The sequence below is a fragment of the Dermacentor silvarum genome, chromosome 2 (assembly GCF_013339745.2).
Source record: "Dermacentor silvarum isolate Dsil-2018 chromosome 2, BIME_Dsil_1.4, whole genome shotgun sequence".
NCBI lineage: Eukaryota > Metazoa > Arthropoda > Arachnida > Ixodida > Ixodidae > Dermacentor > Dermacentor silvarum.
The window spans coordinates 147,706,373-147,727,279 of record NC_051155.1 but is presented as its reverse complement, the minus strand read 5'-3'; the positions used below and the strand labels follow the sequence as shown (position 1 = coordinate 147,727,279).

Sequence of the window (20,907 nt, the reverse complement as noted above, 5' to 3'; positions counted from 1 at the left end):
TAGTGCGGTCTTTTCAGACTCCCGTTAATTTTCCCATAGCACTCCATGTATACACGTATCGCTTATTGACCCTTTTCGCGGCGATCTCCTGGGCGCTGCCATGTTTGATCACGTGGTGACGCGTCCATTGCTTGCCTCAACTGCCTCTGTTGCCTCCTTGTTTACAATGGAAGTGTATGACGCTGGCGCGGCTTAGAAAACCTCTGTTTTCGGAGATATCGTAGACGATGACTAGGTGGACGACACGAAGCTTTGATCACAGCTTCAGAAAACATGCAAAAGCGCTTTCGGAGCCGATTAGGCTATATCCAAACGGCGCAAGCAGCGTATATGGTGCTTGTTCTAAAATCGGGGCTAAATATGTATTCCAAGCTATACAATTAAGCTTTCCATTATAAATTCAGTCGGGATTAGTGTGTTTTGCTCTTTGTTCTTTATTCGGCAAATATTTTGAAGCCGTGGCTTGTCAGTTTCTGACTCGGTGAGGTGAAGTTCCTCGGTTCGGCCACTATATGATTATTTTCTGCCTAATCGCTCGCGGGTGTGCTCAGTTCCGATAGATTTGTTCTTGCTGCGCACAAGGCTTGAAACGTAGCTGTTTTGTACATTGGCTACCTTGTATCAAATATATATTACAGCTAGCAACTCGCTTACTCTTGTGGACCGTCACGAAACATTCAGCTTCGACCATTCGCGCGCCATAGGTGTAGTCCGTCATTTATTTATTGTTCGTATACAGTGCGCATATATTCAAGTGTGCGCCCATTCACTTATTCTTGATACGTCGGCGATAGAGTGGGCGTAAGTTTTCCTGCCATTTGGGACAGATGTGTATTGATAACGTTCGCGAAACTTACTATGACAGGATGCGGCGCTACTCCCTTTGTCATTGTTAAACGAGTGGTACTCACTCTTGCCGATGTTCAGGGGATGAAACCCTTTCTTCGAAGGTTAGCGATACAAGGCTGGCGGATGAGCAAATTTCTGTATCCTCGAGGAAAGCCGTACATCACGAAGTGCCGGTAACACGTTCGGACAGTTGCAGCAGCGGTCCGCGAACTTGGCCACACATATTCATTCTATTCCTTAACATGCCAGTCACTATTTCTGCAGCCAACTACTGCACACGTCTTCAATCCACATGATTCAATCTAGCATGATTGGAGCACAGTGTGTTAGCGAAAACTCAGTTGCATTTCCGACAGCTGATCGCACAGAAGCAAGGTAGAAGCGGTAATGGTTTCGCGTGCGCGGTCGCTGAGGAGAGGTATGGCGCGCCGCCGTGAGCGCCATCTCGTTTCTCTAAAACAAACGGCTCCGCGAAAAGGGTAAATAGTGCAGTTGCAGGAAACGAAATACCGGTTACAGTGCGGCTGCGTGGGAGTACGGAAGTCAGCGAAGACGAAGAACGCTCCCCTCAAACGGGCGCCCCAAGGAGTGCTCGAGGAAGAAAGAGAGACGAAGTGGAGGAGAAGGGCACGTGGTGCGAAGGAACAGCCAGTGAGTGTAGAGGGCGCGAGTGCTAAGCCGATTATGAGGCGCCCTCTATAGGATGTAGCATATAAAGGCTGTGCTGTGAATAAACGGGGGCACTTCTGCTGGGGACTCGGAGCGTGTGTCTTTACTCCGCGGCCCTCGGGCTTCAGCCTGCCTCCTCGGCCGCCTCGGCTCGAACCCTCCCACCACATGGTGTCAGAAGTGGGATGCGTGGTTCCCGCGACTTGCCATGGCTAACAAAGACGCTCCAGTTCCTGCTCTCGCTGCCGCCAGTCTCCGGAGTCCCGCTCCGTTCCCCTTCGACGATGTCGGCGAGTGGCTGCCCTGGTTACGGCAATTTGAGGACTATGCCTTCGCCACCGGCATGCACGCAGCCCCGGACGAGACGAGGGTTAGGACTCTCCTCTACTGTATGGGCCCCCGTGCACGCATTGTCCTCAGTTCTCTCATGTCCGATGAAGAAGCGTACAAGTCCTACGCGGAAGTCACCCGGCGGCTCACAAGCTACTTCGTGCACCCCGTAAACGAGGTGTACGAGAGCTCTCGGTTCCACAAGCGGACGCAAGAGCCAGGCGAAACCGTCGACAGTTTCTTCACGGCCCTTCGGAACATGGTACGCAAGTGTAACTACCCGTCACCTGCCGTTGAAGAGCGTCTTGTTCGCGACCGTTTCGTCGTGGGTTTGGCGGATTCTCGCCTTTCAGACAAGCTGTGCCGCACTCCGAGCCTTTCCCTGGACGACGCACTCGTGCAAGCTCGTCAGCACGAAGACGCCGAACGCGAAAGACAACGCCTGTCCCTCACCGCTGGGCAACCGCTTACGGCAGCTCACGTGGACGCGGCGACTTCGCGTAAACCCGCGCAGCGTGCACGCGGACGACGCAATAGACGGGACTCTGGCAACTTTGCTGACTTTGCGTCACGTGACCGACCCGACGGTTCGCACTCGAGCAACAGAGCTGGCGAGGCTTTGAAATGCGGCCTAGGCCTAAGTAGGCAATGCGGATTTTGCGGTCACGAGTTTCACCGACGGTCTGACTGTCCAGCGGCCAAAGCGGTCTGTAACCACTGCAAGAAGCGAGGCCACTTCGCGGCGGTATGTCGCTCAGGGAAGCGCCTCGGATCCGTCGAGCTCCACTCCGTCGCGGCGGTGGCCCGCAACGGGCGGTACGTTGAGGTGCGTGTCAACGGGAACCCTCTCGTCTTCAAAGTGGACTCTGGAGCCGACGTCTCGGTGGTTCCGCGCACGTTTCCCGGCTGCCCAGCCGTCCTCGATAAGCCGCGAGGCGAAGAACTTTTCGGACCCGGGAAACAAGCCCTGAAGCTTCTCGGCACCTTCGACGCGGCGCTGTCTTGGAGAGGCAGGCAAGTCAACGAGCGCCTCTACGTCGTTGCGGGACAAGAGCAGCCACTTCTCGGCTATCCCGCTATCGTTGCCCTTGGGGTCGTCAAGTTTGTCGGCGCCGTCGCACCAGCTCTGCCGGACGCACCACCTCGTGAAGTCCCTCCAGCCCTTTTCACCGGCCTGGGCACGTTTCCGGAAGAGTACACGATACGTATCAAGCCTGACGCGGTACCGTATGCCCTCAGCACAGCCCGGCGTATCCCGATACCGCTACGAGACGTAGTCAAAAAGGAGCTCGACAAGATGGAGCAGGAGGGCGTGATCCGGTGCGTCGACGAACCGACGGACTGGTGCGCGGGACTTGTCGTCGTCCCGAAGCCAGCGGGGGGTTACCGCCTGTGCGTTGATTTGACCAAACTCAACCAAGTCGTTCTGCGTGAACGCCACGTACTCCCGACCGTCGACCAAACCCTCGGACTTCTCGGTGACGCACGCGTTTTCTCGAAGTTGGACGCAACTTCAGGCTTCCACCAAGTACGCCTGGCGCGCGACTCCCAGAAGTACACGACTTTCATCACTCCGTTTGGCAGGTATTGCTACTGCCGCCTCCCATTCGGCATAACATCGGCCCCGGAATACTTCCAGCGTCAGATGTCTCGCCTGCTGGAAGGGTTGGCTGGTGTTGTTAACCTTATGGACGACATCCTTGTGTTTGGCCGCACCACAGAAGAACACGACCAACGCCTCCAGGCAGTCCTTGGTCGCCTCCAACAAGCGGGGGTCACCCTCAACGCTGCCAAGTGCACTTTCGGCGTGTCCAGCGTGCGGTTCCTTGGCGTTGTCGTCGGTGCCAATGGCATCACTCCGGATCCAGAGAAAGTGGCCGCCATTCAGCGCATGCCAGCTCCTCAGGACGTTCATGGTGTCCAACGTTTTCTCGGTATGCTCAACCATGTCGGTCGCTTCCTCCCGGGCCTCTCTCAAACGACTGCGCCAATCAGAAGTCTCCTGAACAAGCTTGCAGCCTGGACATGGGGACCAGCGCAGGCTTCAGCATTTGAAAAGCTCAAGAGCATGCTGTCGTCGGACATCTGCCTCGCAAGGTACAACCCTGCACTGTTGACGACAGTCTCCGCAGATGCCAGTTCCTTCGGGTTGGGTGCTGTCCTCCTTCAAGACCAGCCATCAGGGGAGCGCCGACCAGTTGCATACGCCTCTCGAGCGCTGACTGAAACGGAACGGAGGTACAGCCAGATCGAAAAGGAGGCACTGGCTGCCACCTGGGCCATCAACCGATTCGACGAGTTTCTTCGGGGTCTTCGTTTCACCCTCGAGACCGACCATAAGCCGTTAGTACAGCTCCTAGGAACCGCGGATCTCGATCTCATGCCACCACGAATCCAGCGCTTCCGCATCCGCCTTCTCCAGTACCAGTTTGATGTCAAGTACGTTCCTGGGAAACAGCTGGCCACCGCAGATGCACTCTCAAGGGACCCAGTCGTCCAGCTGCCAGCGACTCCAGCTGTTGACAAGGTGGAGCTGTACGTTCAAGAAGCACTCCGTGCTATCCCTCCTACATTTGCAGTCCTCCTCGACGACTTCCGAGCTCACCAGGCTGCAGATGGGGAGTGCGCGCAGCTCAAGTTGTACTGTGAGCAAGGGTGGCCTAGGAAAGAGAATCTGCCTCTCAGCATGGCTCAGTTCTGGGCTCATCGGGCCGAGTTCAGTATTGGTGACGGCCTTCTCCTCTGCGGTGGACGCCTGCTGGTGCCCGCTTCTCTGCGGAAGCACGTCCTCTCCCTCATCCATGACGGACACCTCGGAGTGAACCGTTGCCGCGCCATCGCCAGGGGAGCTGTCTGGTGGCCGACCATGGGGAGTCAGATCAAGACAATGGTGGAGAACTGTCCCAACTGTGCTACCACGCGGGTCCAGCGAGCAGAGCCACTGCTGCCTACCGTGACGCCTAGCCGTCCCTGGGAGCGAGTCGGGGTGGACATATTTCATCACGAAGAAGCCGACTACCTTCTCCTCGTAGATTACTACTCGAGGTACCCTGAAGTGCTGTCCCTTCGCTCGACGACGTCTACAGCGGTGATCTCCATCATCAAAAGTGTCTTCGCAAGGCATGGGATCCCAGAGACCCTCGTCAGCGATAATGGGCCTCAATTTTCGTCGGCAGAATTCCGCGTCTTCGCCCAGAGCTACGGATTCTCCCACGTCACCAGCAGTCCCAGGTACCCGCAGTCTAATGGGGAAGTCGAGCGTATGGTGCGGACGGTTAAGGAACTCTTCAAGAAGTCTCCGGACTGGCCTTTGGCCCTCTTGGCATACCGCAACGCACCTGGCGTGACCGGGTACAGCCCTGCTCAGCTGCTCATGGGGCGCAGCCTCAGGACTCGCCTTCCGGTCCCCATGGCCGCGTTGCTTCCAGAACCACCTAACGCTGCCGACTTCCACCGGCGTGACACTACCCAACGACGTCGCCAGCGTCAAGATTTTGACCGTCGACATGCTGCACAAGATTTGCGGCCCCTGGAGGAGGGAGAGAGAGTGTGGATTCGCGACACAGATTGTGCTGGCACTGTTCTTAGCCCAGCGCAGCGTCCACGCTCCTACGTGGTCCAGACGGATGCAGGTGCTCTCGTCCGCAACCGGAGACATCTGGTTCCGCAGCAGTCTCCGTCATCAGGTGGTCTAGACCTCGGCAGCTCCAGTCCACGGACACGAGGATCTGAAAGCCTGCCACAGACTCCAACTCGCCCAGAGCCTGTGTGCAGCAGTCCAACTCCCAGGGCACTTACTCCTCTACCAGTTGCATCGCCACCGGTTGCCCCGGCTACTCCCTCAAGACCGCCTGGGTCAGTTGTACGCACTCGGTCTGGACGTTGTGTTAGGCCGCCGGTGCGGCTGAACTTGTAGAACGTGCCATGAGACATTTGTCATTACGTTGTATACCTGAGAGCAAGGGGTTGCTTTCTGTTACTTTCCCAAAAGGGGGGATGTAGAGGGCGCGAGTGCTAAGCCGATTATGAGGCGCCCTCTATAGGATGTAGCATATAAAGGCTGTGCTGTGAATAAACGGGGGCACTTCTGCTGGGGACTCGGAGCGTGTGTCTTTACTCCGCGGCCCTCGGGCTTCAGCCTGCCTCCTCGGCCGCCTCGGCTCGAACCCTCCCACCACAGTGAGGCTGAAACCAGAATCTTGAGTGCGAGTCGTGAAATATCACGGCGCGCGTAGCTAGCGAGCTCCGCGAAACTGCCGCCGGCCAACGCTCGCTTCACGATAACAGCAGTAAACCAAACTTCAGGGAGCGGGCGGCACCGGCACATCACGGCGAAGGGCGCACGCGGAGACCGTGGAATGTGAGGGAGGAGCAGGGAAGCGGATTTCGCCTCGGCAACTCCGCCGCTTCGGTGGCTCCCCTCGCCCTCCCTCGTAGCTCCCTCACTTTCGACTGTCACCGTGCGCGCCCGCCGCCGTGAAGATCCCCCGAAGTTTCGTTTTCTGCCGTTATCGGGAAGCGAGCGTTTGCCGGCGTGGGCAGTTTCGTTGGCCGGCCTGGGACAGCGCCGCTGCTTCCCTCTGCGCCGTAGTCGCAGCGTGCAGCGTCAACACGTGACTAGAAAGTAGAGGAAGCATAAAGGAGAAAGAAGGGTTCACTGCCACTTTCTACACGTGGCTACGGTAGCGTGGCTGAGACATCGGCACGTACACGCATGTTCCGGCGCAACGCAGAATCGGCGACCTTGCCATTTGAGAGAGGGTGAAATGTCCGCCGCGTGTTTTTTTTATTTATTTTTTTTTTTTCGTTCACGCGCGACATTGAGGGGTCTCTCCTAAGCTTTTACTCTATGCGGTGCCGGAGCAATGCTGGTCGGAGCGCCGCCGCGTGATTCGGTTCGAATTGACGAGATTCGACGGTAAATTGAATGCAAACGTTCTAGCCGCATTCCTCGACTGTCGCATACGCGTGGCGGCTCGGTGCACATGTTTGGCATATGTGCAGGCCTTGAAAATTGTTGCTTTGGTTATAGTGCGGTACCGCTTATAGTGCGGATATTCGCGACTCTGGCGACTTACGTTATAAGCAGTCTACACTGTAGTTGAATCTCGATAATTCGAACTCGCAGGGGCCCAAAAATTTGTTCGAATTAAAAGAAGGACCTATTTTTGAACTATTCGTGCACCATAGCACGACATACGAACGGTGCGATTCGTGAAATATCGCGGCGCGCAAGCACATATCGAGCGAGGGCCACGAAACTGCCCGCGCTCGCTTCGCGATAACGGCAGAAAACGAAACTTCAGGGAGCGGGCGGCGCAGGCACGGCGAGAGAGAGAGAGATTGTGGTTGTGAAGAGGAAGAGGCGACAGGCGCGCGCAGGGACCGTCGCAGGTGAGGGAGGAGAGCGGCAGGGAAGCGGATTTGGCCTCGGCAACTCTATCGCTTCGGTGGCTCCCCTTGCCCTTCCTCTCAACACCATCGTAGCCCCCTCACCTTCGACTGTCTCCGTGCGCGTCCGCCGGCCCGGCGCCGCTTAGCCCGCTCCCAATGTTCCCCCCAAAAGTCTGAATTCGTGCATCTCCGCCCCTCGCCCAAATGCACGTCCAAAATTGCTCTCTCTCTAGAGTATGGTCGAATCCCTGAACAACACGAAATTAGAGTCCTCGGACTTTTCATCAACCAACACCGCCGGTCCGACACAACACTAGGGAAGCTGCGGAAGGTGGGGGACCAAGTGGGCCGCATGGTCCGCCGGGTTTCCAACAAGCGCGGGGGTCTCAGATGCAAAGATGCCTTGCGGCTGGCTAATGCATTTGTGACTAGTCGAATCTTGTATTCGACTCCATACCTCCATCTCCGCAAGCATGAGGAGGACGCCCTTGAGGTCATCCTCCGAAAGATGATTAAGCGGGCCCTTGATCTCCCGGTCAGCACCTCTAACCAGCGCCTTCTGGGCCTGGGGATGGTGAATACGTATCGGGAGCTCAAGGAAGCTCATCTTACCAACCAAATCACACGTCTTTCTCAGACACTGTCGGGTCGCCGCCTCCTTGCCCGACTACACCTCCAACCTCTCAGACAGATGGAAGAGCGCGTACGTACGCCACAAGAATGGCGCTATGCCCTGCACGTGCGCCCTCTTCCCCGGAACATGGCATGCACACACCATGATGGCAGACGCCTGGCTCGGGCGGAGGCCCTGGCGCGCCATTATGATTCCAAACCCGGCGTTTTCTACGTGGATGCCACCGGCCCACACCATGGGGGATGGTTTACGGCCGCGGTGGTCCACGAAGGCAAAACAGTTAACGGCCTTAGCTTTCGCGCTAGAGACATAACATATGCGGAGGAAGTCGCCATCGCGCTGGCTGCATCCGATTCTCGCTCTCAAACCATCATTACCGACTCGCGAGGGGCCTGTCGGAACTACGAACAGGGTCAGATACCATTCCTGGCATATCGCGTCCTTCAATCTAGCTGCCGAACCGGGGACCCCGACCCCCGATACGTCGTTTGGGCTCCTGCTCACATGGGATTAGAGGGAAATGAGGCAGCGGATGCTGCCGCCCGCGCGCTTTCTCACCGGGCTCCTTATTTCTCTGACCCCGCCGATCAGGACTCCACCCCAAACCCAATCTACTCGTATACAGAAATTACAGCTTATTATCAATCCGGCCACGAACTCTACCCCCGCCCGTGTAGAGGCCTCAAAAAGGAGGAGGAGCGTCTCCTGCTCCGTCTCTTCACGAACACTATGCTGTGCCCGGCGGCTCTTAAACATTTCGATCCGGCCTTTACTGGAGCCTGCCCGCACTGTGCGGAGAAGTCTTCGGACCTCTACCACATGGTGTGGGCTTGCCCATCCAACCCTGCCTTTTCCCCCTTACCCAACCCTACCCGGGAGGACTGGGAGGCTGCCCTGCTTGGCTGCTCAGACCTACGGGCCCAAAAGGCCCTGGTTAAGCGCGCCCAGGCGGCGGCTACTGCCACTGGGGTCCCGTACTAGGGACTCCACCTAGTGTTTGTAAGGGGCGGCCTCTTCAGGGTCGTCCCGAGCATACCTCCTCGTACGTTTTGTCGTACAAATAAAAGTTTTTCACCACCACCACCACCCTGAAGTTTCGGTTTCTGCCGTCGAAGCGAGCGTTGGCCGAACTGGGCCTCCGACGTTGCTTCCCTCTGTTGGCTGAGACGTCGGCACGTACACACGTGTTCCAGCGCCACGCAGAAACGGCGACCTTGGCGTGACGCCGCGGTTCTTTCTTTCTTTCTTTCTTTTTTTTTTTTTCTCCGCGCGGCGTTGAGGGGTAAGCTTTCGCTCTCTGGCGGTGTCGGAGCAATGCCGGTTGGAGGCAGCGCCACGTGATTTGGCGCGCTGCTGAGAGCATTGTCGGTGCGCGGTATGTCCGAATTAATCATCGCAAATGCTTTCGCGTTCGAATAACCGCGCGTTCCCCGTGATACTTCGCCAATTATCTATAATGTACCGGCATGTTACGTTGCGTTTGAATGTGGCGGTCACGTAAATTTATCGGTGCAGCCAGCTTGTACATTGCAACAAGTGACCGGCACGTTGCAGATACGACGCACCCGCGCGGGTGCCGTTACTGCCGTATCCTGAAAGCGATCTGCGACGTGCGCGTAGTGCGCGCCCGCGCGGACTCAAAATGACCTGCGATGTTGACAAAGTGCGCCTAGTGCCAGTAGCTTCGTATGCGCTGTGCCTTCGACGTTTAGTTCGCGTTGAAGCGAGAGACAGCGCAAAGGTCAATTCGCTGGCTGCTGCTGCTGCGTTTCCGGTGCTTCACCTTTCGGGCGAAACAGGCTTTTTTTTTCTTCTCGGTCCCTTGAAAAACGTATCAACAGGACGCTTTCTTCTTGTCCAAATCGTCAACGATCGCCTTCTGAAAGGCGTATAAGTGCGCGCATATGATCTTGGGAATGTTTTCGCACGCCACTGAACACCTGAGCAAGTCGAGTGCAGGGAGCGTTTTGGCCGTCGGGGTCGGGGCTGCGCCGCGGTCGTCGTTGCAGCATTGGTCCTCGTCTAATTTCTCGCTAAGCATCGGCTAGGCTGTGATATGGTCCGGTCCGCTCGACGTGGGGACCAATGAGAGATTGCGCAGCCGCGTGACGTAGTCGGTTGCTTGGCGACTATGGATCCCGCCCAGATCCCGCTGTGCCGGCTTGCCTGTGCCGGTGGCCGCGCTGGCTCGGCCGCCGCCGCTGTTGCTCACGCGTTCGTATGATCCGTAGCGGTGCGGCAACACGTTCGGCACAGCCAATTTTTTTCGTATTGTAAGCAATGTATTTCGGCCGGGGAATGTTACGAATTCGTATCACACCGAAATTCGTACCAGCCGGGTTCGTATCACCGGGGTTTTACTTAGTGGCTAAACAGATCAAGAGTCAAACACATGCCAGCACAAGGGCAGCCGGTCGCTGAGATCAATTCTACAATTCTACACGTAGTCGCTTGTTTTAATGTGATTAGCAATTTTAGGATACATCATGCGCTTGATCTACATTACAATTTATCTATTTCACCGTTTTCCCGCCAACATGGGTCACTGGGTAGTGCATGGTCTAATGGTAGAGCACTGCATGCGCAGCTGTGATGAGGGAACCATGTTCAAAACCAACCGTCGGACCAACTTGGGTCACTGAATATGCAACACTGGGTATGTGCCACTCTTCACTGAACAGAGTTGATGCCAACTTGAGCCACTCGGTGTGTGCCGCTCTTCAATGAACTTTGATGCTCGCTTGGGCCACTGGGCATGAGCCGCTTTCAATGAACTTCTGCGATGCGAACTTGTTTCACTAGGTATATGTGCACTGGGTATTGCTGCTCGTCTGCTGGGTAGTGCTGGGCGGAACCGAACCCGCCTACCAGGCAATCTTTATGACGCGCGCCACGCGTGGATTTCACGGCGGCGCCGCTAGAGCGGCGCAGCGTTTCCATAGGGATGCGGCTAGATAGGAGCCCGGCTGCAAGCATACACGCTTACATGACGCGTTTCTGCAGTGGTACGTGACAGCGTGTCACTACATTGCTTCAATGCTAATCGCATTATGCCGACATTCATTGTCAGACAAGTTATGTCGTGTATTTTCCTTATATTCTTAAGCGCGATTTTCTAATTGGGGGGAGGTTCTTTGCAACGTAAATTGATCACTTAAAGCCCGTTTCACATGGTGCGATTTTGCATGCAGTGCGTTTTTCGCAGCTACGCTTTCCGCAGATGCGAAATTCGCAATCCCGTTTCACATGGATCTACGGAAGCTGCGTTATTTACCGAGAATATATGCATCTTAGAGCGTGCATGGTGCTTCCTGGAGCAATAAGAAACGTTTGAAACGAAAAAAGCGCAAGCCACAAATTTGATGTCTCAACCCCTTTAAGCATTCTGACTGGCGAAGACGTATGAGCGAGCCTCCTCCTATTGGTCGTCTGTTTCCATCGCTACAGTGGCTACCACCGCATCTGCGTTTTTCGCAGAGAAGTTCAGCACGCCGAACATCGAAAAAACGCACGCGCGAAGGGTCCGGTGGCCTATTTTACGCAGCTGCGAATTCGCACGTGCGAATTCGCAGACAAAATCGCGCCATGTGAAACGGGCTTAACATGTAAATAATGTAACGTCCCGTTTGCATTACACAATAAATCGAAGGAAACCGCTTTCGTATATTATGGTAAGTAACCGCCCGCCCATCGGTTATAATAAGTTTCCCGCTGGAAGACAAAATTGTCGGAGGTTTACTCAAAAGATCTAAAGTGCGCCTTGAGCCGGGCATGGAGGGGGGCGGTGCGGCGAGCTCTCTCCATGAGCATTACCAGCATGGAAAAGGAACCATAGCGTAGCTACGGGAAGGTCTGGCAACCAGCCTCACATAAACACGCTGCGTTTGGTATCGTGGTTCGTGGTCAGTTGCGAGCGTCCGGCGCAGGTCTTTGAGCATGTTTACAGTGCTCGAGCGTTCTTTCGACTCGAAGCAGTCACCGAAGAGCAAGCTAAACTTCCTGGAAGCCTCGCACGCCAACTCGGACTTCTTCGGTCAGGTGAGTGCGTCGTTTCAAAATGTCTGTGAAGCTGGCTTGCCTGTGCGTTCGTGCAGTCTATATGCTCGCCAGAAATATGGGATATACTTTTAATTAACCCCCGGGCCAGGTATATTTCCAACCACTAAAGCTCGTCCTAACCTGGAGAACGCTTCAAAGTTGCACTAGATAATGATAGGCGCATCTGTCAGTCAGCGACGGCATTTGAAACTAGCGGCGAGCTTGGCGTTGCGAGCAAACTGCATAAATAAAGAAAACAACACCTAAATGTGCCGCCCGGTACGCCTATGCCATTCAGCTTTGCACGCACTATTTCTGGTCGAGAAATTATCCCTGTGTATGTTATTACTGTTAGCAGGCCGCTGTTGTACGACCAGGCAGACCAGTGCACGTGTGGTACACTCCGCTGTCTTTGCACCGAAAAATCGACGATGAGTTGACGAAGACGGCCAGTCGTTTGTCACTGGTGCGCTGTGACTGAGTTGCTCGTGCGAATTACTTTCTGTTTTTGCATTTGCTTGAAACTGCTTTTTATTACCGTTATAAAGATCTACTCCTCACGTAGGGCGCGCAGCGCCACGTTTGATTTACCGGCCTTGTGTGCGCTCCGTGTTGACTGCATTGCATCTTCTTTTCAGGCCGACTTCACGCCAAAGGTCGTCGCAACCAAAGTTAAATCACTACTTCAGTCACAAAAGACCAGGTAAAATGTTCACCTAAGTGCTTTCCTATTTAACATGCGCGCGCGAGGATGTTGCACTTTAGGAGTGATTGCTAGAAACGGGATTGCGAATTTCGCATCTGCGGAAATCGTAGCTGCGAAAAACGCACTGCAAAATCGCACCATGTGAAACGGGAAACAGGGTATTAAAGGTAATAACAGCGCCAGATGAGTGTTTCATGAAGGTGCTGCGAAATGCAAACGAACGTCACAAGACATTTTTAATTACTGCATTATTTTGTTTTTGTATATCTATCTAGGACTATTATTTTATTTTGCGTGTATGTAGAAGTACGCATTATACGAGGGCTGTTCAATAAAGACTGAGACTGATTCTCTGAAACAATTATTTCTGAACATTACTCGTACAAACTTGTGTCGCTTTCAAAGTATTCTCCACTGTGCGCAAAGCACTTGTCTCTGCGTTAGTGCCATTCCTGGAAAGCTTTGGTGAAGCCATTTTTTTAGCCATCTGCCTGAAAACTGCCTCCAAAGCCTTGACTGCATTCTGGGCCTTATCAAAATGACGTCCCTTCAGTTCCCTTTTTTGCCGTGGTGTACAAAGAGAAATCGCAGGGGCCAGGTCAGGACTATAGAGTGGGTGAGGGAGTGTTGAGATGTTTTTCCGAGAGAGAAATTGGACCACAGTGTTAGCAACATGAGCCCTTGCGTTATTGTGGTGAAGTTTCTAATTTCCCACAAGTTCGGGCCTTTTTTGTGAGATGTGTTATCTCATGAGTGTCTCCAAAACACTTCTGTAGTACACGGCATTTACCGTCTGGCCTGTAGAAACTGAAGGGCTTTAGACCATTCCTTTGTGGCTGAAAAATGTGATTACCATTGCCTTGTTTGCTGATATTTGTGGTTCAGCCTTCATTGGTCGAGGCTTCCCCTTTTCAACCCACTGAGTGCTTTGACACTTCATCTCTGGGTCATAGCAGTATACCCAGGTCTCGTCTGCAGTAATAATGGTCTTCCACCAGTCTTCACTTTATCCTTCTAGGCACCGCTTCCATTCGAGACAAACGTCTACATCGTTATGTTTCTGGACTGGGGTGAGCAGGCGAGGGATCCACGTCGCAGAGTCTCTGCACACATGAAGATGTTCTTTTAAAATGTTGTGGGTGCTTCCTACTGAAATCTCCAGAGATTGGGCAAGTTTCCTGACAGTAAGGCGTCCATTGGTTTTTATCATTGCAGCTGCTGTGCTGACGGTTTCCTCAGAAAGGGCTGTAAGAGGTGCACCATCCCCTCCCTGCAATTCAGGGTTGTCCCTGCACTCTTTGAAGTCCTTAAAGGGCAGCTGGAAGCACTTTTCACAGAAAGTGAGCTTTCAATGAATTATTGTAGTTTTCCACCCCCTGAATACAGAAATCATAGTTTAACAGGCCAGAAGTCACTGCTAGTTGCTTGCCGCAGCGTCTGTGGGAGACGCCGCGGCTGGTTTAACGGGCTCTGATGTCAAAGGCGATCGTGACGTAATCTTAGGTATCGGCGAGGAGCGTGATTCGAATAGAGCGCTCACGTGACCCTTGTAGTGACCCCTGCCCGGTCTTTCTGCGCGCCAAGGGGGCGGAGCTTTCAACGAAAATTTAAACCGCGATTGCGGCGCTGCTACGTGCATAATCGAGAAAATAACTGCATGAGTTGCATTTTACTTTATCAGCCTTCCAAACCCCCGTAAATTTTTCAATTCTAAAACCTCTTCAGCTTCCCTTTAAACCACCGAAAACATGTTCACGAGACATAACATCCTCACCAAATGCACGAGTTGAATCGGCATACGTTTCTGTGGCCGTTTTGCTCAGCTGCACACAACTTGATCGTGTAGCATTGTTCACGCAAAGTCGCGACCAATCACACAACCAACACAGGAGGCTATGACATGCTAGCTCATGTTTGGATGCATATTGCTGCTGCCGCATTAGAGCGAGAGTGATGTGACATCTGGTGGAAAATTAAGTGTCACAACGTTTACGAATTATGCCAAAAGAAGATGCAGCGAACGCACAGTGAAGAGCACCAGACCCAGTCTGTCTTTATTGAACATCCCTCGTACAAACAACTACCTGAGTAGCTGAATATCAATTAATAAAAAAAAGTGTTTAGATTTTCAGACTGCTAGGAAGTGAGAAAGACCTCCCGATGATATTGTGGGTGCACACTTTATCAGTGGTCCAACGAAATATCTGTAGAATAGAATCTTTGCATTATCCTGGCCCTACTTGCAACTGAATGGTGAAAATGAAAAGTGGCGTTTTTGGTATTGCGGAACAGTAATTTACTAATAATGAAGTTGTGGTGCTCTTTAGTGTACTTTTAATTACGGGTCTACTTCACAGTGGCTTTTTGCTATTGTATCTCAATATTTTATTTTTTTTCCATGTAAATTCTTTATACATTGTCCATTGCAGCTATGATGCATTGCTACTGCTGGACTGCTACCTCAGCACTTTTCCGGCTGGCATTGTACAGACAGATGCCCTTTTCTGGACACGGTCCATCATCCACCTGCTTGCTGTAAGTGTGGTTTAAAAACCATTGTGCGTTCCAGTTATCGTGTTGCTCATAGTGATAGTTACTGTCTGCCATATTGTACCTTCAAGAGGCATAAAATCGGTGTGCATGTATAGACCTAAGGTTATAGACATAGCTGGTGCTGTTTAAAATGTATACAATCAGAGTTGCTGGTGTCCAGATAATTCTTGGGGAGAAGATAATTCACTGCTCAGCAGCTTGCGGTACACCACGTCCGCAGGTAGTCAATTCTAAACAACAATGGTTTGTGGTAAAAAAAAAAAAAATAGATCTGTGCTGGAAAGGTATGGCTTAACCTTAAATGGATGGTCTCTGTGGGAGAAAGCATAATGTCTAATATAGTCTGATGAGCAGATTTACGTCTGGTTACGTAAAATTGAATAAAACAGCTTGACTTATTAATTTAAAGAGGTCCTGAACCACTTTTTATCGAAGTGGAGAAAGGCATTTGAAGTGAAAATAGGCTATTTCAAAAATACTTTCCCGCAAAAAAGTACTTCAATGCGTTCAGCAGAAGCGGAGTTATTTGCAATCAAACACGGCATCCCCTGTGCTCCCGTTCCTTTTTCAATGCCTTGAACTGCGAAGGTGCTCCCTCCTCACAAAGTATCCATGCCTGCATCGTTAAATAAAAACAACATAGAAACTAGTCAAATATTACAATTTCATATTATTTTTTTGAAAATAGAATAGTACACAATTTTTCAGCCTTTAAACGCGTTGAGACTGCGATCGCTTAGTCCGCAGTTGCGGCTAGTGAAAATGCTGCACAAACCGCATAAGCGTGCGGCGTGGTGGGGTGGTTTTGTTTTGTACCCTCTAGTTGTGTTGTTACGGTACGATGGAAGCCACAACTCTTCTCCTGCAGGAGTATTTGCCTCTCCAAAAGAAGAAGCTACTATTAAGTGTGCAAGTGCCTGGCACAATTTGTAGCAATGAAGACGTTGACGACGGCGACGATCGTGAGGGTACGTGCCGTATGTTGAATCGGTGCATGCATGCTATCCCGACCTGGATAGCATGCAGCTTCTCCTTTTAAATGCGAGTGCGAGCTGGAGAAAGAAATTGCTGATGAAGCTCCTGAGCCACAGGCGCTGGTGGGTACGCTCTGTTAAAACATCATTGAAACTGGTGCGCGACATTGCTCCGCTGAGCTTCCAACACGCGGTAAAACAAGAAAGTGCCTATTTCGACGGCGCTTGCTGTTAGGCTAAGGTGGAGTGGGGCCTGGCCACAACGCTCTGCCTTCTATGACACGCAGTTCAAATTTCATTTTGGATGTTAATGTAGATGCCATGACTTCCGATTTTGGTGCCTACGACATGCTAAACGCAAGCCAAATGTGGTTGTCCTCAGCGAGCGGCAGTGCACTTAGCCAGTGGTCTCATGGCGGCACCCCGCAGCGGCCGCTGTATCAACGCTGCGTAGCCGACCGAAGCGACCAATAGTAGCTGTGTATGGGAATCCACTTTGTTACGAAATAAAGCCTCCAGAGGAGGGTCAAGAATATGGCTTCTGTTAAAGAGAGCATTTGAGAGAAAGGTGACCTCGCCCTCCACTTGCGAGCTTCACAGCAGCGCATGCTACCCATGGAGTATGTTATTTCACCAAGCCCGAGGTGTGGTTCAGGGCGCCTTTAAGCATTAAATTTTAACGGTATTCTGGAAGCTGAAACTTCCCGATAAAAGAAATAAATAAAAATAATAATTAAAAAACAACAGCACTAAAATTGTGTTTATGAAATAAATTTTGGTGTGGGATTAGCAATGACATCCTAGTATTCTTTCTCACCAGAAAATTTGAAATGGAAGTGCATGTGTTCCGTTGGAAAAGCTGCTGTGAGACAATGAACACACATCTATAACATTTCTACAAAGGTGTGCTGTAAGGTGTAAACATTTAATACTTTGGAAGGAGAATGCATTAAGCTAGCACATTGAGGGAACCACAACCAGAAATCTTGGGCACCCTCTGCAAGAGAAGCAACATGGTGCTTTATGTGTGTTTGGATTGAGTATGACAGTGACTTATGTCTTTAGTGACAGCATTGTTTTTGTTGAATGAAGGCACGATGGCTTAGCATTTCGTTAACGAGTCTCTCTCTGTTCTTTTAAACAGGGCAAGCGGCCCCAGGGGGCCCAGCGAGCAGGCTGGCGTTTGCTGTGTCGCCTACTCCCTCTTTTGTCTGAACAGCTGAACCGGGATGCAGCGGGACTGATGCCTGTGCTTCTGGAACGGCTTCTGGCACACCTCTCGTCACCTACAGAGAGAGAGGCGAGTTGTCCAGCTGTTCAGCCCATGGTGCATAATTATGCAATTTGGCATAATTATGCAAACTGTCGTGTGTGTTTTCCTTCTTGTGTCTTCGTTTTCTTGCGCAGTTTATAAACGTCTAAAAGCTACACATGTTGCCAAGCAAAAGTTTGGGTGTGGGAACTGAGAAAACAAAATTGCCTGAATTCAGTTTCTCTGCAGCGGCCTTCACCTGGCAACAGCATAGATTGTGCCAAATTACTGGCAGTTGAAGATGAGCGGTTTGAAAGAACCACCTAAATGATTGAGATACTCTGGAACGAGCAGTTAAATGAGCTGTGCCCACTGGTTGTACATGGCTGTAGTTGAGAACCCCTGGCTCAAGTCGTCAGGATGCGGATTTCTCTCAAACGATTGAATGAGGGAGCACCCTTGAGGCACATTTCGACAGACATCAGTGGGAGCATTACGACCCCCTTGCTGCACTGTCTCCTCGGTGAACCTAGTTAAGAAAGTTACAGGCTCAGGCACTAAGTTCAAAAGCGTTTTCTCAGCTGGACATGGCCTTTTGTGCCCTGAACATGCTGCATGCAAGTACCAATTTATGCATGCACTCCTCACAACTTGTCACTGACTATAGAAGGAAATCTAGCACTGTAGTCATTCATCCACTTGATTGATTGATGATTGATTGTGAATGATGTGAAGTTCAGGTTTCAGATTGGGATTTGTGAAGGGGGGCATGCTGTAATATACACTTGTATTCAGAGTTTCATTTTCTTCTGATGACTTTATTTATTTTTTTAGCTTGGTAGTTCCACTCTGGGCCCCAACATTGTGCAGACAGTTTGAATTTTGAATGTGTTGAATTTGATGCTTTTTATATAACTGGGGATCGTATATAGTTATGGTGGCATTGACTGCGGCAGATACTGAACATTATCGAGTTAACAGATGATTATAGTTTTTGAGGAAGAACTTGCAACATTGCACCCTTGGGACCATTTAGTGTTTTCTGTCATTTTTAGTGATTGATAGTTGTATGAGAAATAAAACGTCATGTTTTGGTGATAAATTGCATTTCTTGCCAAAAAAGGGCATTGATGGTCATTGCCAAAGGGCATTGTCAAAAAGTGCGTTGATGCAGCTATGGTTGTGCAATAAACAATCAACCAATTGCAATAAGCCATCAGCCAAATTGAGCTGATACTTGTATGTCGTGTCGTTCCCTAGCTGGTTAAGGCATCGTAGAAGAAACCTGCATAGACAGATTTCTGTATGCTAATTTTTAGCAACTGTTTGACAACTGTGTACATGGATGGGAAGAATATGATGCCAGTTTGTTTTAGTGGTTGTCCAAGTTGGAGCAGTTGGGGAAGTTGCTGCTGTCACTCACACCAGCCGCAACAAATGGAATGTAGCAAAGCCTTCATAATTATCATGGCACTCTGGCAGAGATGGGGAGCAGCTCCTGTCTTTTGTGTTGCTTCCATGGCAATTGTGAGCCACCACTAAACCAAGCAGCCTGGATTTAAGTTCTTTAGTGGTTAAGCCTCCTTGCTTAGCAAAGAATGCTCAAATGCATGCCCTCTCAATTCACTGCTCTCATGCATTCTTTTGTGTGTTCTCTTGTAGCCTGACGAAGGCGCGTTGAGGTGCCTGCTGGTCTGCATGAAGGAGTATGGCCGGCTGATGGGTTCCGTTCAGGTTGGCATAAACATTACTCCACGCCTGGTTTTCCTCAGCTTATGTCTCAATGAGAAGGTTCAACTTGTTTCGATTTATCTTTGGATGTGTCCATAGAAACCACTGTTAAAGATACTGCAAATGAAAAAAATTAAGAAAATTACGATTACTTCAATAATTTTGAATTCTGTTACGAGGTTTAATGTCTGCCATACATTATCTGTGAGAAAATTCTCTAATGGGGAACCTCGTTAATACGTGTCATTGCATAGGTAATTACACACTCACCAGCAAGTACAAATTTGCATTTTTGTGTGCCACTGCCGACAGAGAAATGTGATGTTGTCTAAAGCAGGGGTTCTTAAGCATGTTGGTCCCCGGGAACCTGGCTAAGCTCCATCAAGTGCCAAGCCCCATCTAATAGAGATGCTAGGCATGGTGTGCAACACGTTAACGGTGGGGGTGGACAAGCTATTTTGATGGCGACGTGCAACCCACATGGCGAAAACTGGGTGCAGTCGTCGTGAGCCAAGACAAGGCAGCGGAATGACAGTTTTCAGTGCATATCCCAAGGGGAGACTTGTAACCTTTTATCACAAGAGGACTTAGAATTAGTGTCGACTGTACTGTTAATTGGCATTTCACATGACCAAGAAAAAAAAAACTGAATGAACGAAATGTCGAATAATCGAGGGCATAAAAAACAAAAAACAAATGCTTGTTACGTCAACACGCTTTTATTTACTGAATGAATTGGCAAATACTGTTTCTGTTTGCACAAAAGCAGTGCGGAAGCTGAAATTCTCATCTCGTGACTGATTAGTGCTCACAGCGGCAAAGGCCTCGCGACTTCCTTCGTGACACGCGTCTTTATCTGAGACGTGCTTTTCACTACTGCGCGCATCCTGATTATTTTTTCGCCAGTGAGCTGGTTGCCAACACTGAGCTGTTTGCCGCAACCTCTGCAAACGAAACTGCGGTCGCTATCGAAGTGATCATGGACGGGGACTACGCATTTCTGAAGGTGCGCGGCCAAAGTGTGCACCATGTCAAAGCGAAATTACTGTTTGCCGCAAACGCTGCAGACGAAGTCATGGTGGCTATTAGGTAACGCGATCATGGATGGCGACTACGCAGTTATAAAGGCACACCAACGTGGTGTTTTGCGCGGCGATAAACGCAAGAATGGAGACTTTACAGGCACAGTTAGGCACGAAGCGTTACCACGTTGCTGTCATTCGTTTGTCATGTACGATTTCCGCTGATGACTATGACTATGCGGACTACGCCGCTTCGTTTCGGTTGGATGCTAACGCCGTTATTGTTTTTTTGCGTCGCACATTTGCAGTGCTCTGTGCTTGCCAAGCTGCCATACTAGAACCAACTGTGTTGCACTGCTCCGTGCATTTTTTTTTAATCCTCCACCTATCCACAAATGGGAGAAATGCGCATGAGAGTAATTTACAGCCTTCGAGATTCCAGTGCAAGAGCTTAGGCGAGCTGCCTGTTTCAGAGGCTGGCTGGCTACACGCTGCTGGCAGATTCATTGTGCAGCTCACATGCTTCTGTTGCGCATTATAATGTGCTTTTTAGTACTTGGACATGGGTAATGGTGGTTCCTTAGATCGAGCGCACCTAATGTTCGCTGTCTTGCGACTTGGCGAGTGCGGAACCAGGGCATATTATCAGTAACTTGCAGCACCTCGAGGAGGGGCCTGCGGAACCCCAGGGTTCCGCGGAAACCACTTTGAGAACTCATTGTCAAAAGTATGCACTAAGACAGCGACCAGGAAGA

The 20,907-nt window shown here is 51.2% G+C and overlaps 2 protein-coding genes and 1 pseudogene across 2 annotated transcripts in view; all 3 read left to right on the top strand.

The window, feature by feature from the left end:
* Window positions 1–5,061: 5,061 nt before the first annotated feature.
* Window positions 5,062–5,756, top strand: LOC125943184 (uncharacterized; annotated as a pseudogene).
* A 5,935-nt stretch (window positions 5,757–11,691) lies between these two features.
* LOC119441893 (proline-, glutamic acid- and leucine-rich protein 1-like) overlaps window positions 11,692–20,907 on the top strand; it is a 58,932-nt gene continuing 49,716 nt past the window's right edge. Inside the window, exons 1-5 of the mRNA XM_037706535.2 lie at window positions 11,692–11,914; window positions 12,553–12,617; window positions 15,050–15,155; window positions 17,292–17,447; window positions 19,062–19,133. Coding sequence (XP_037562463.1) covers window positions 11,813–11,914; window positions 12,553–12,617; window positions 15,050–15,155; window positions 17,292–17,447; window positions 19,062–19,133 — 501 coding nt within the window. The 5' untranslated portion in view covers window positions 11,692–11,812. The remainder of the gene's footprint in view (window positions 11,915–12,552; window positions 12,618–15,049; window positions 15,156–17,291; window positions 17,448–19,061; window positions 19,134–20,907) is intronic.
* The window catches only part of LOC119441889 (60S ribosomal protein L8), a 151,325-nt gene continuing 147,545 nt past the window's right edge, over window positions 17,128–20,907 (top strand). The window contains exon 1 of the mRNA XM_049661709.1: window positions 17,128–17,132. The gene's annotated coding sequence lies outside the window, so the exon portion shown is untranslated. The remainder of the gene's footprint in view (window positions 17,133–20,907) is intronic.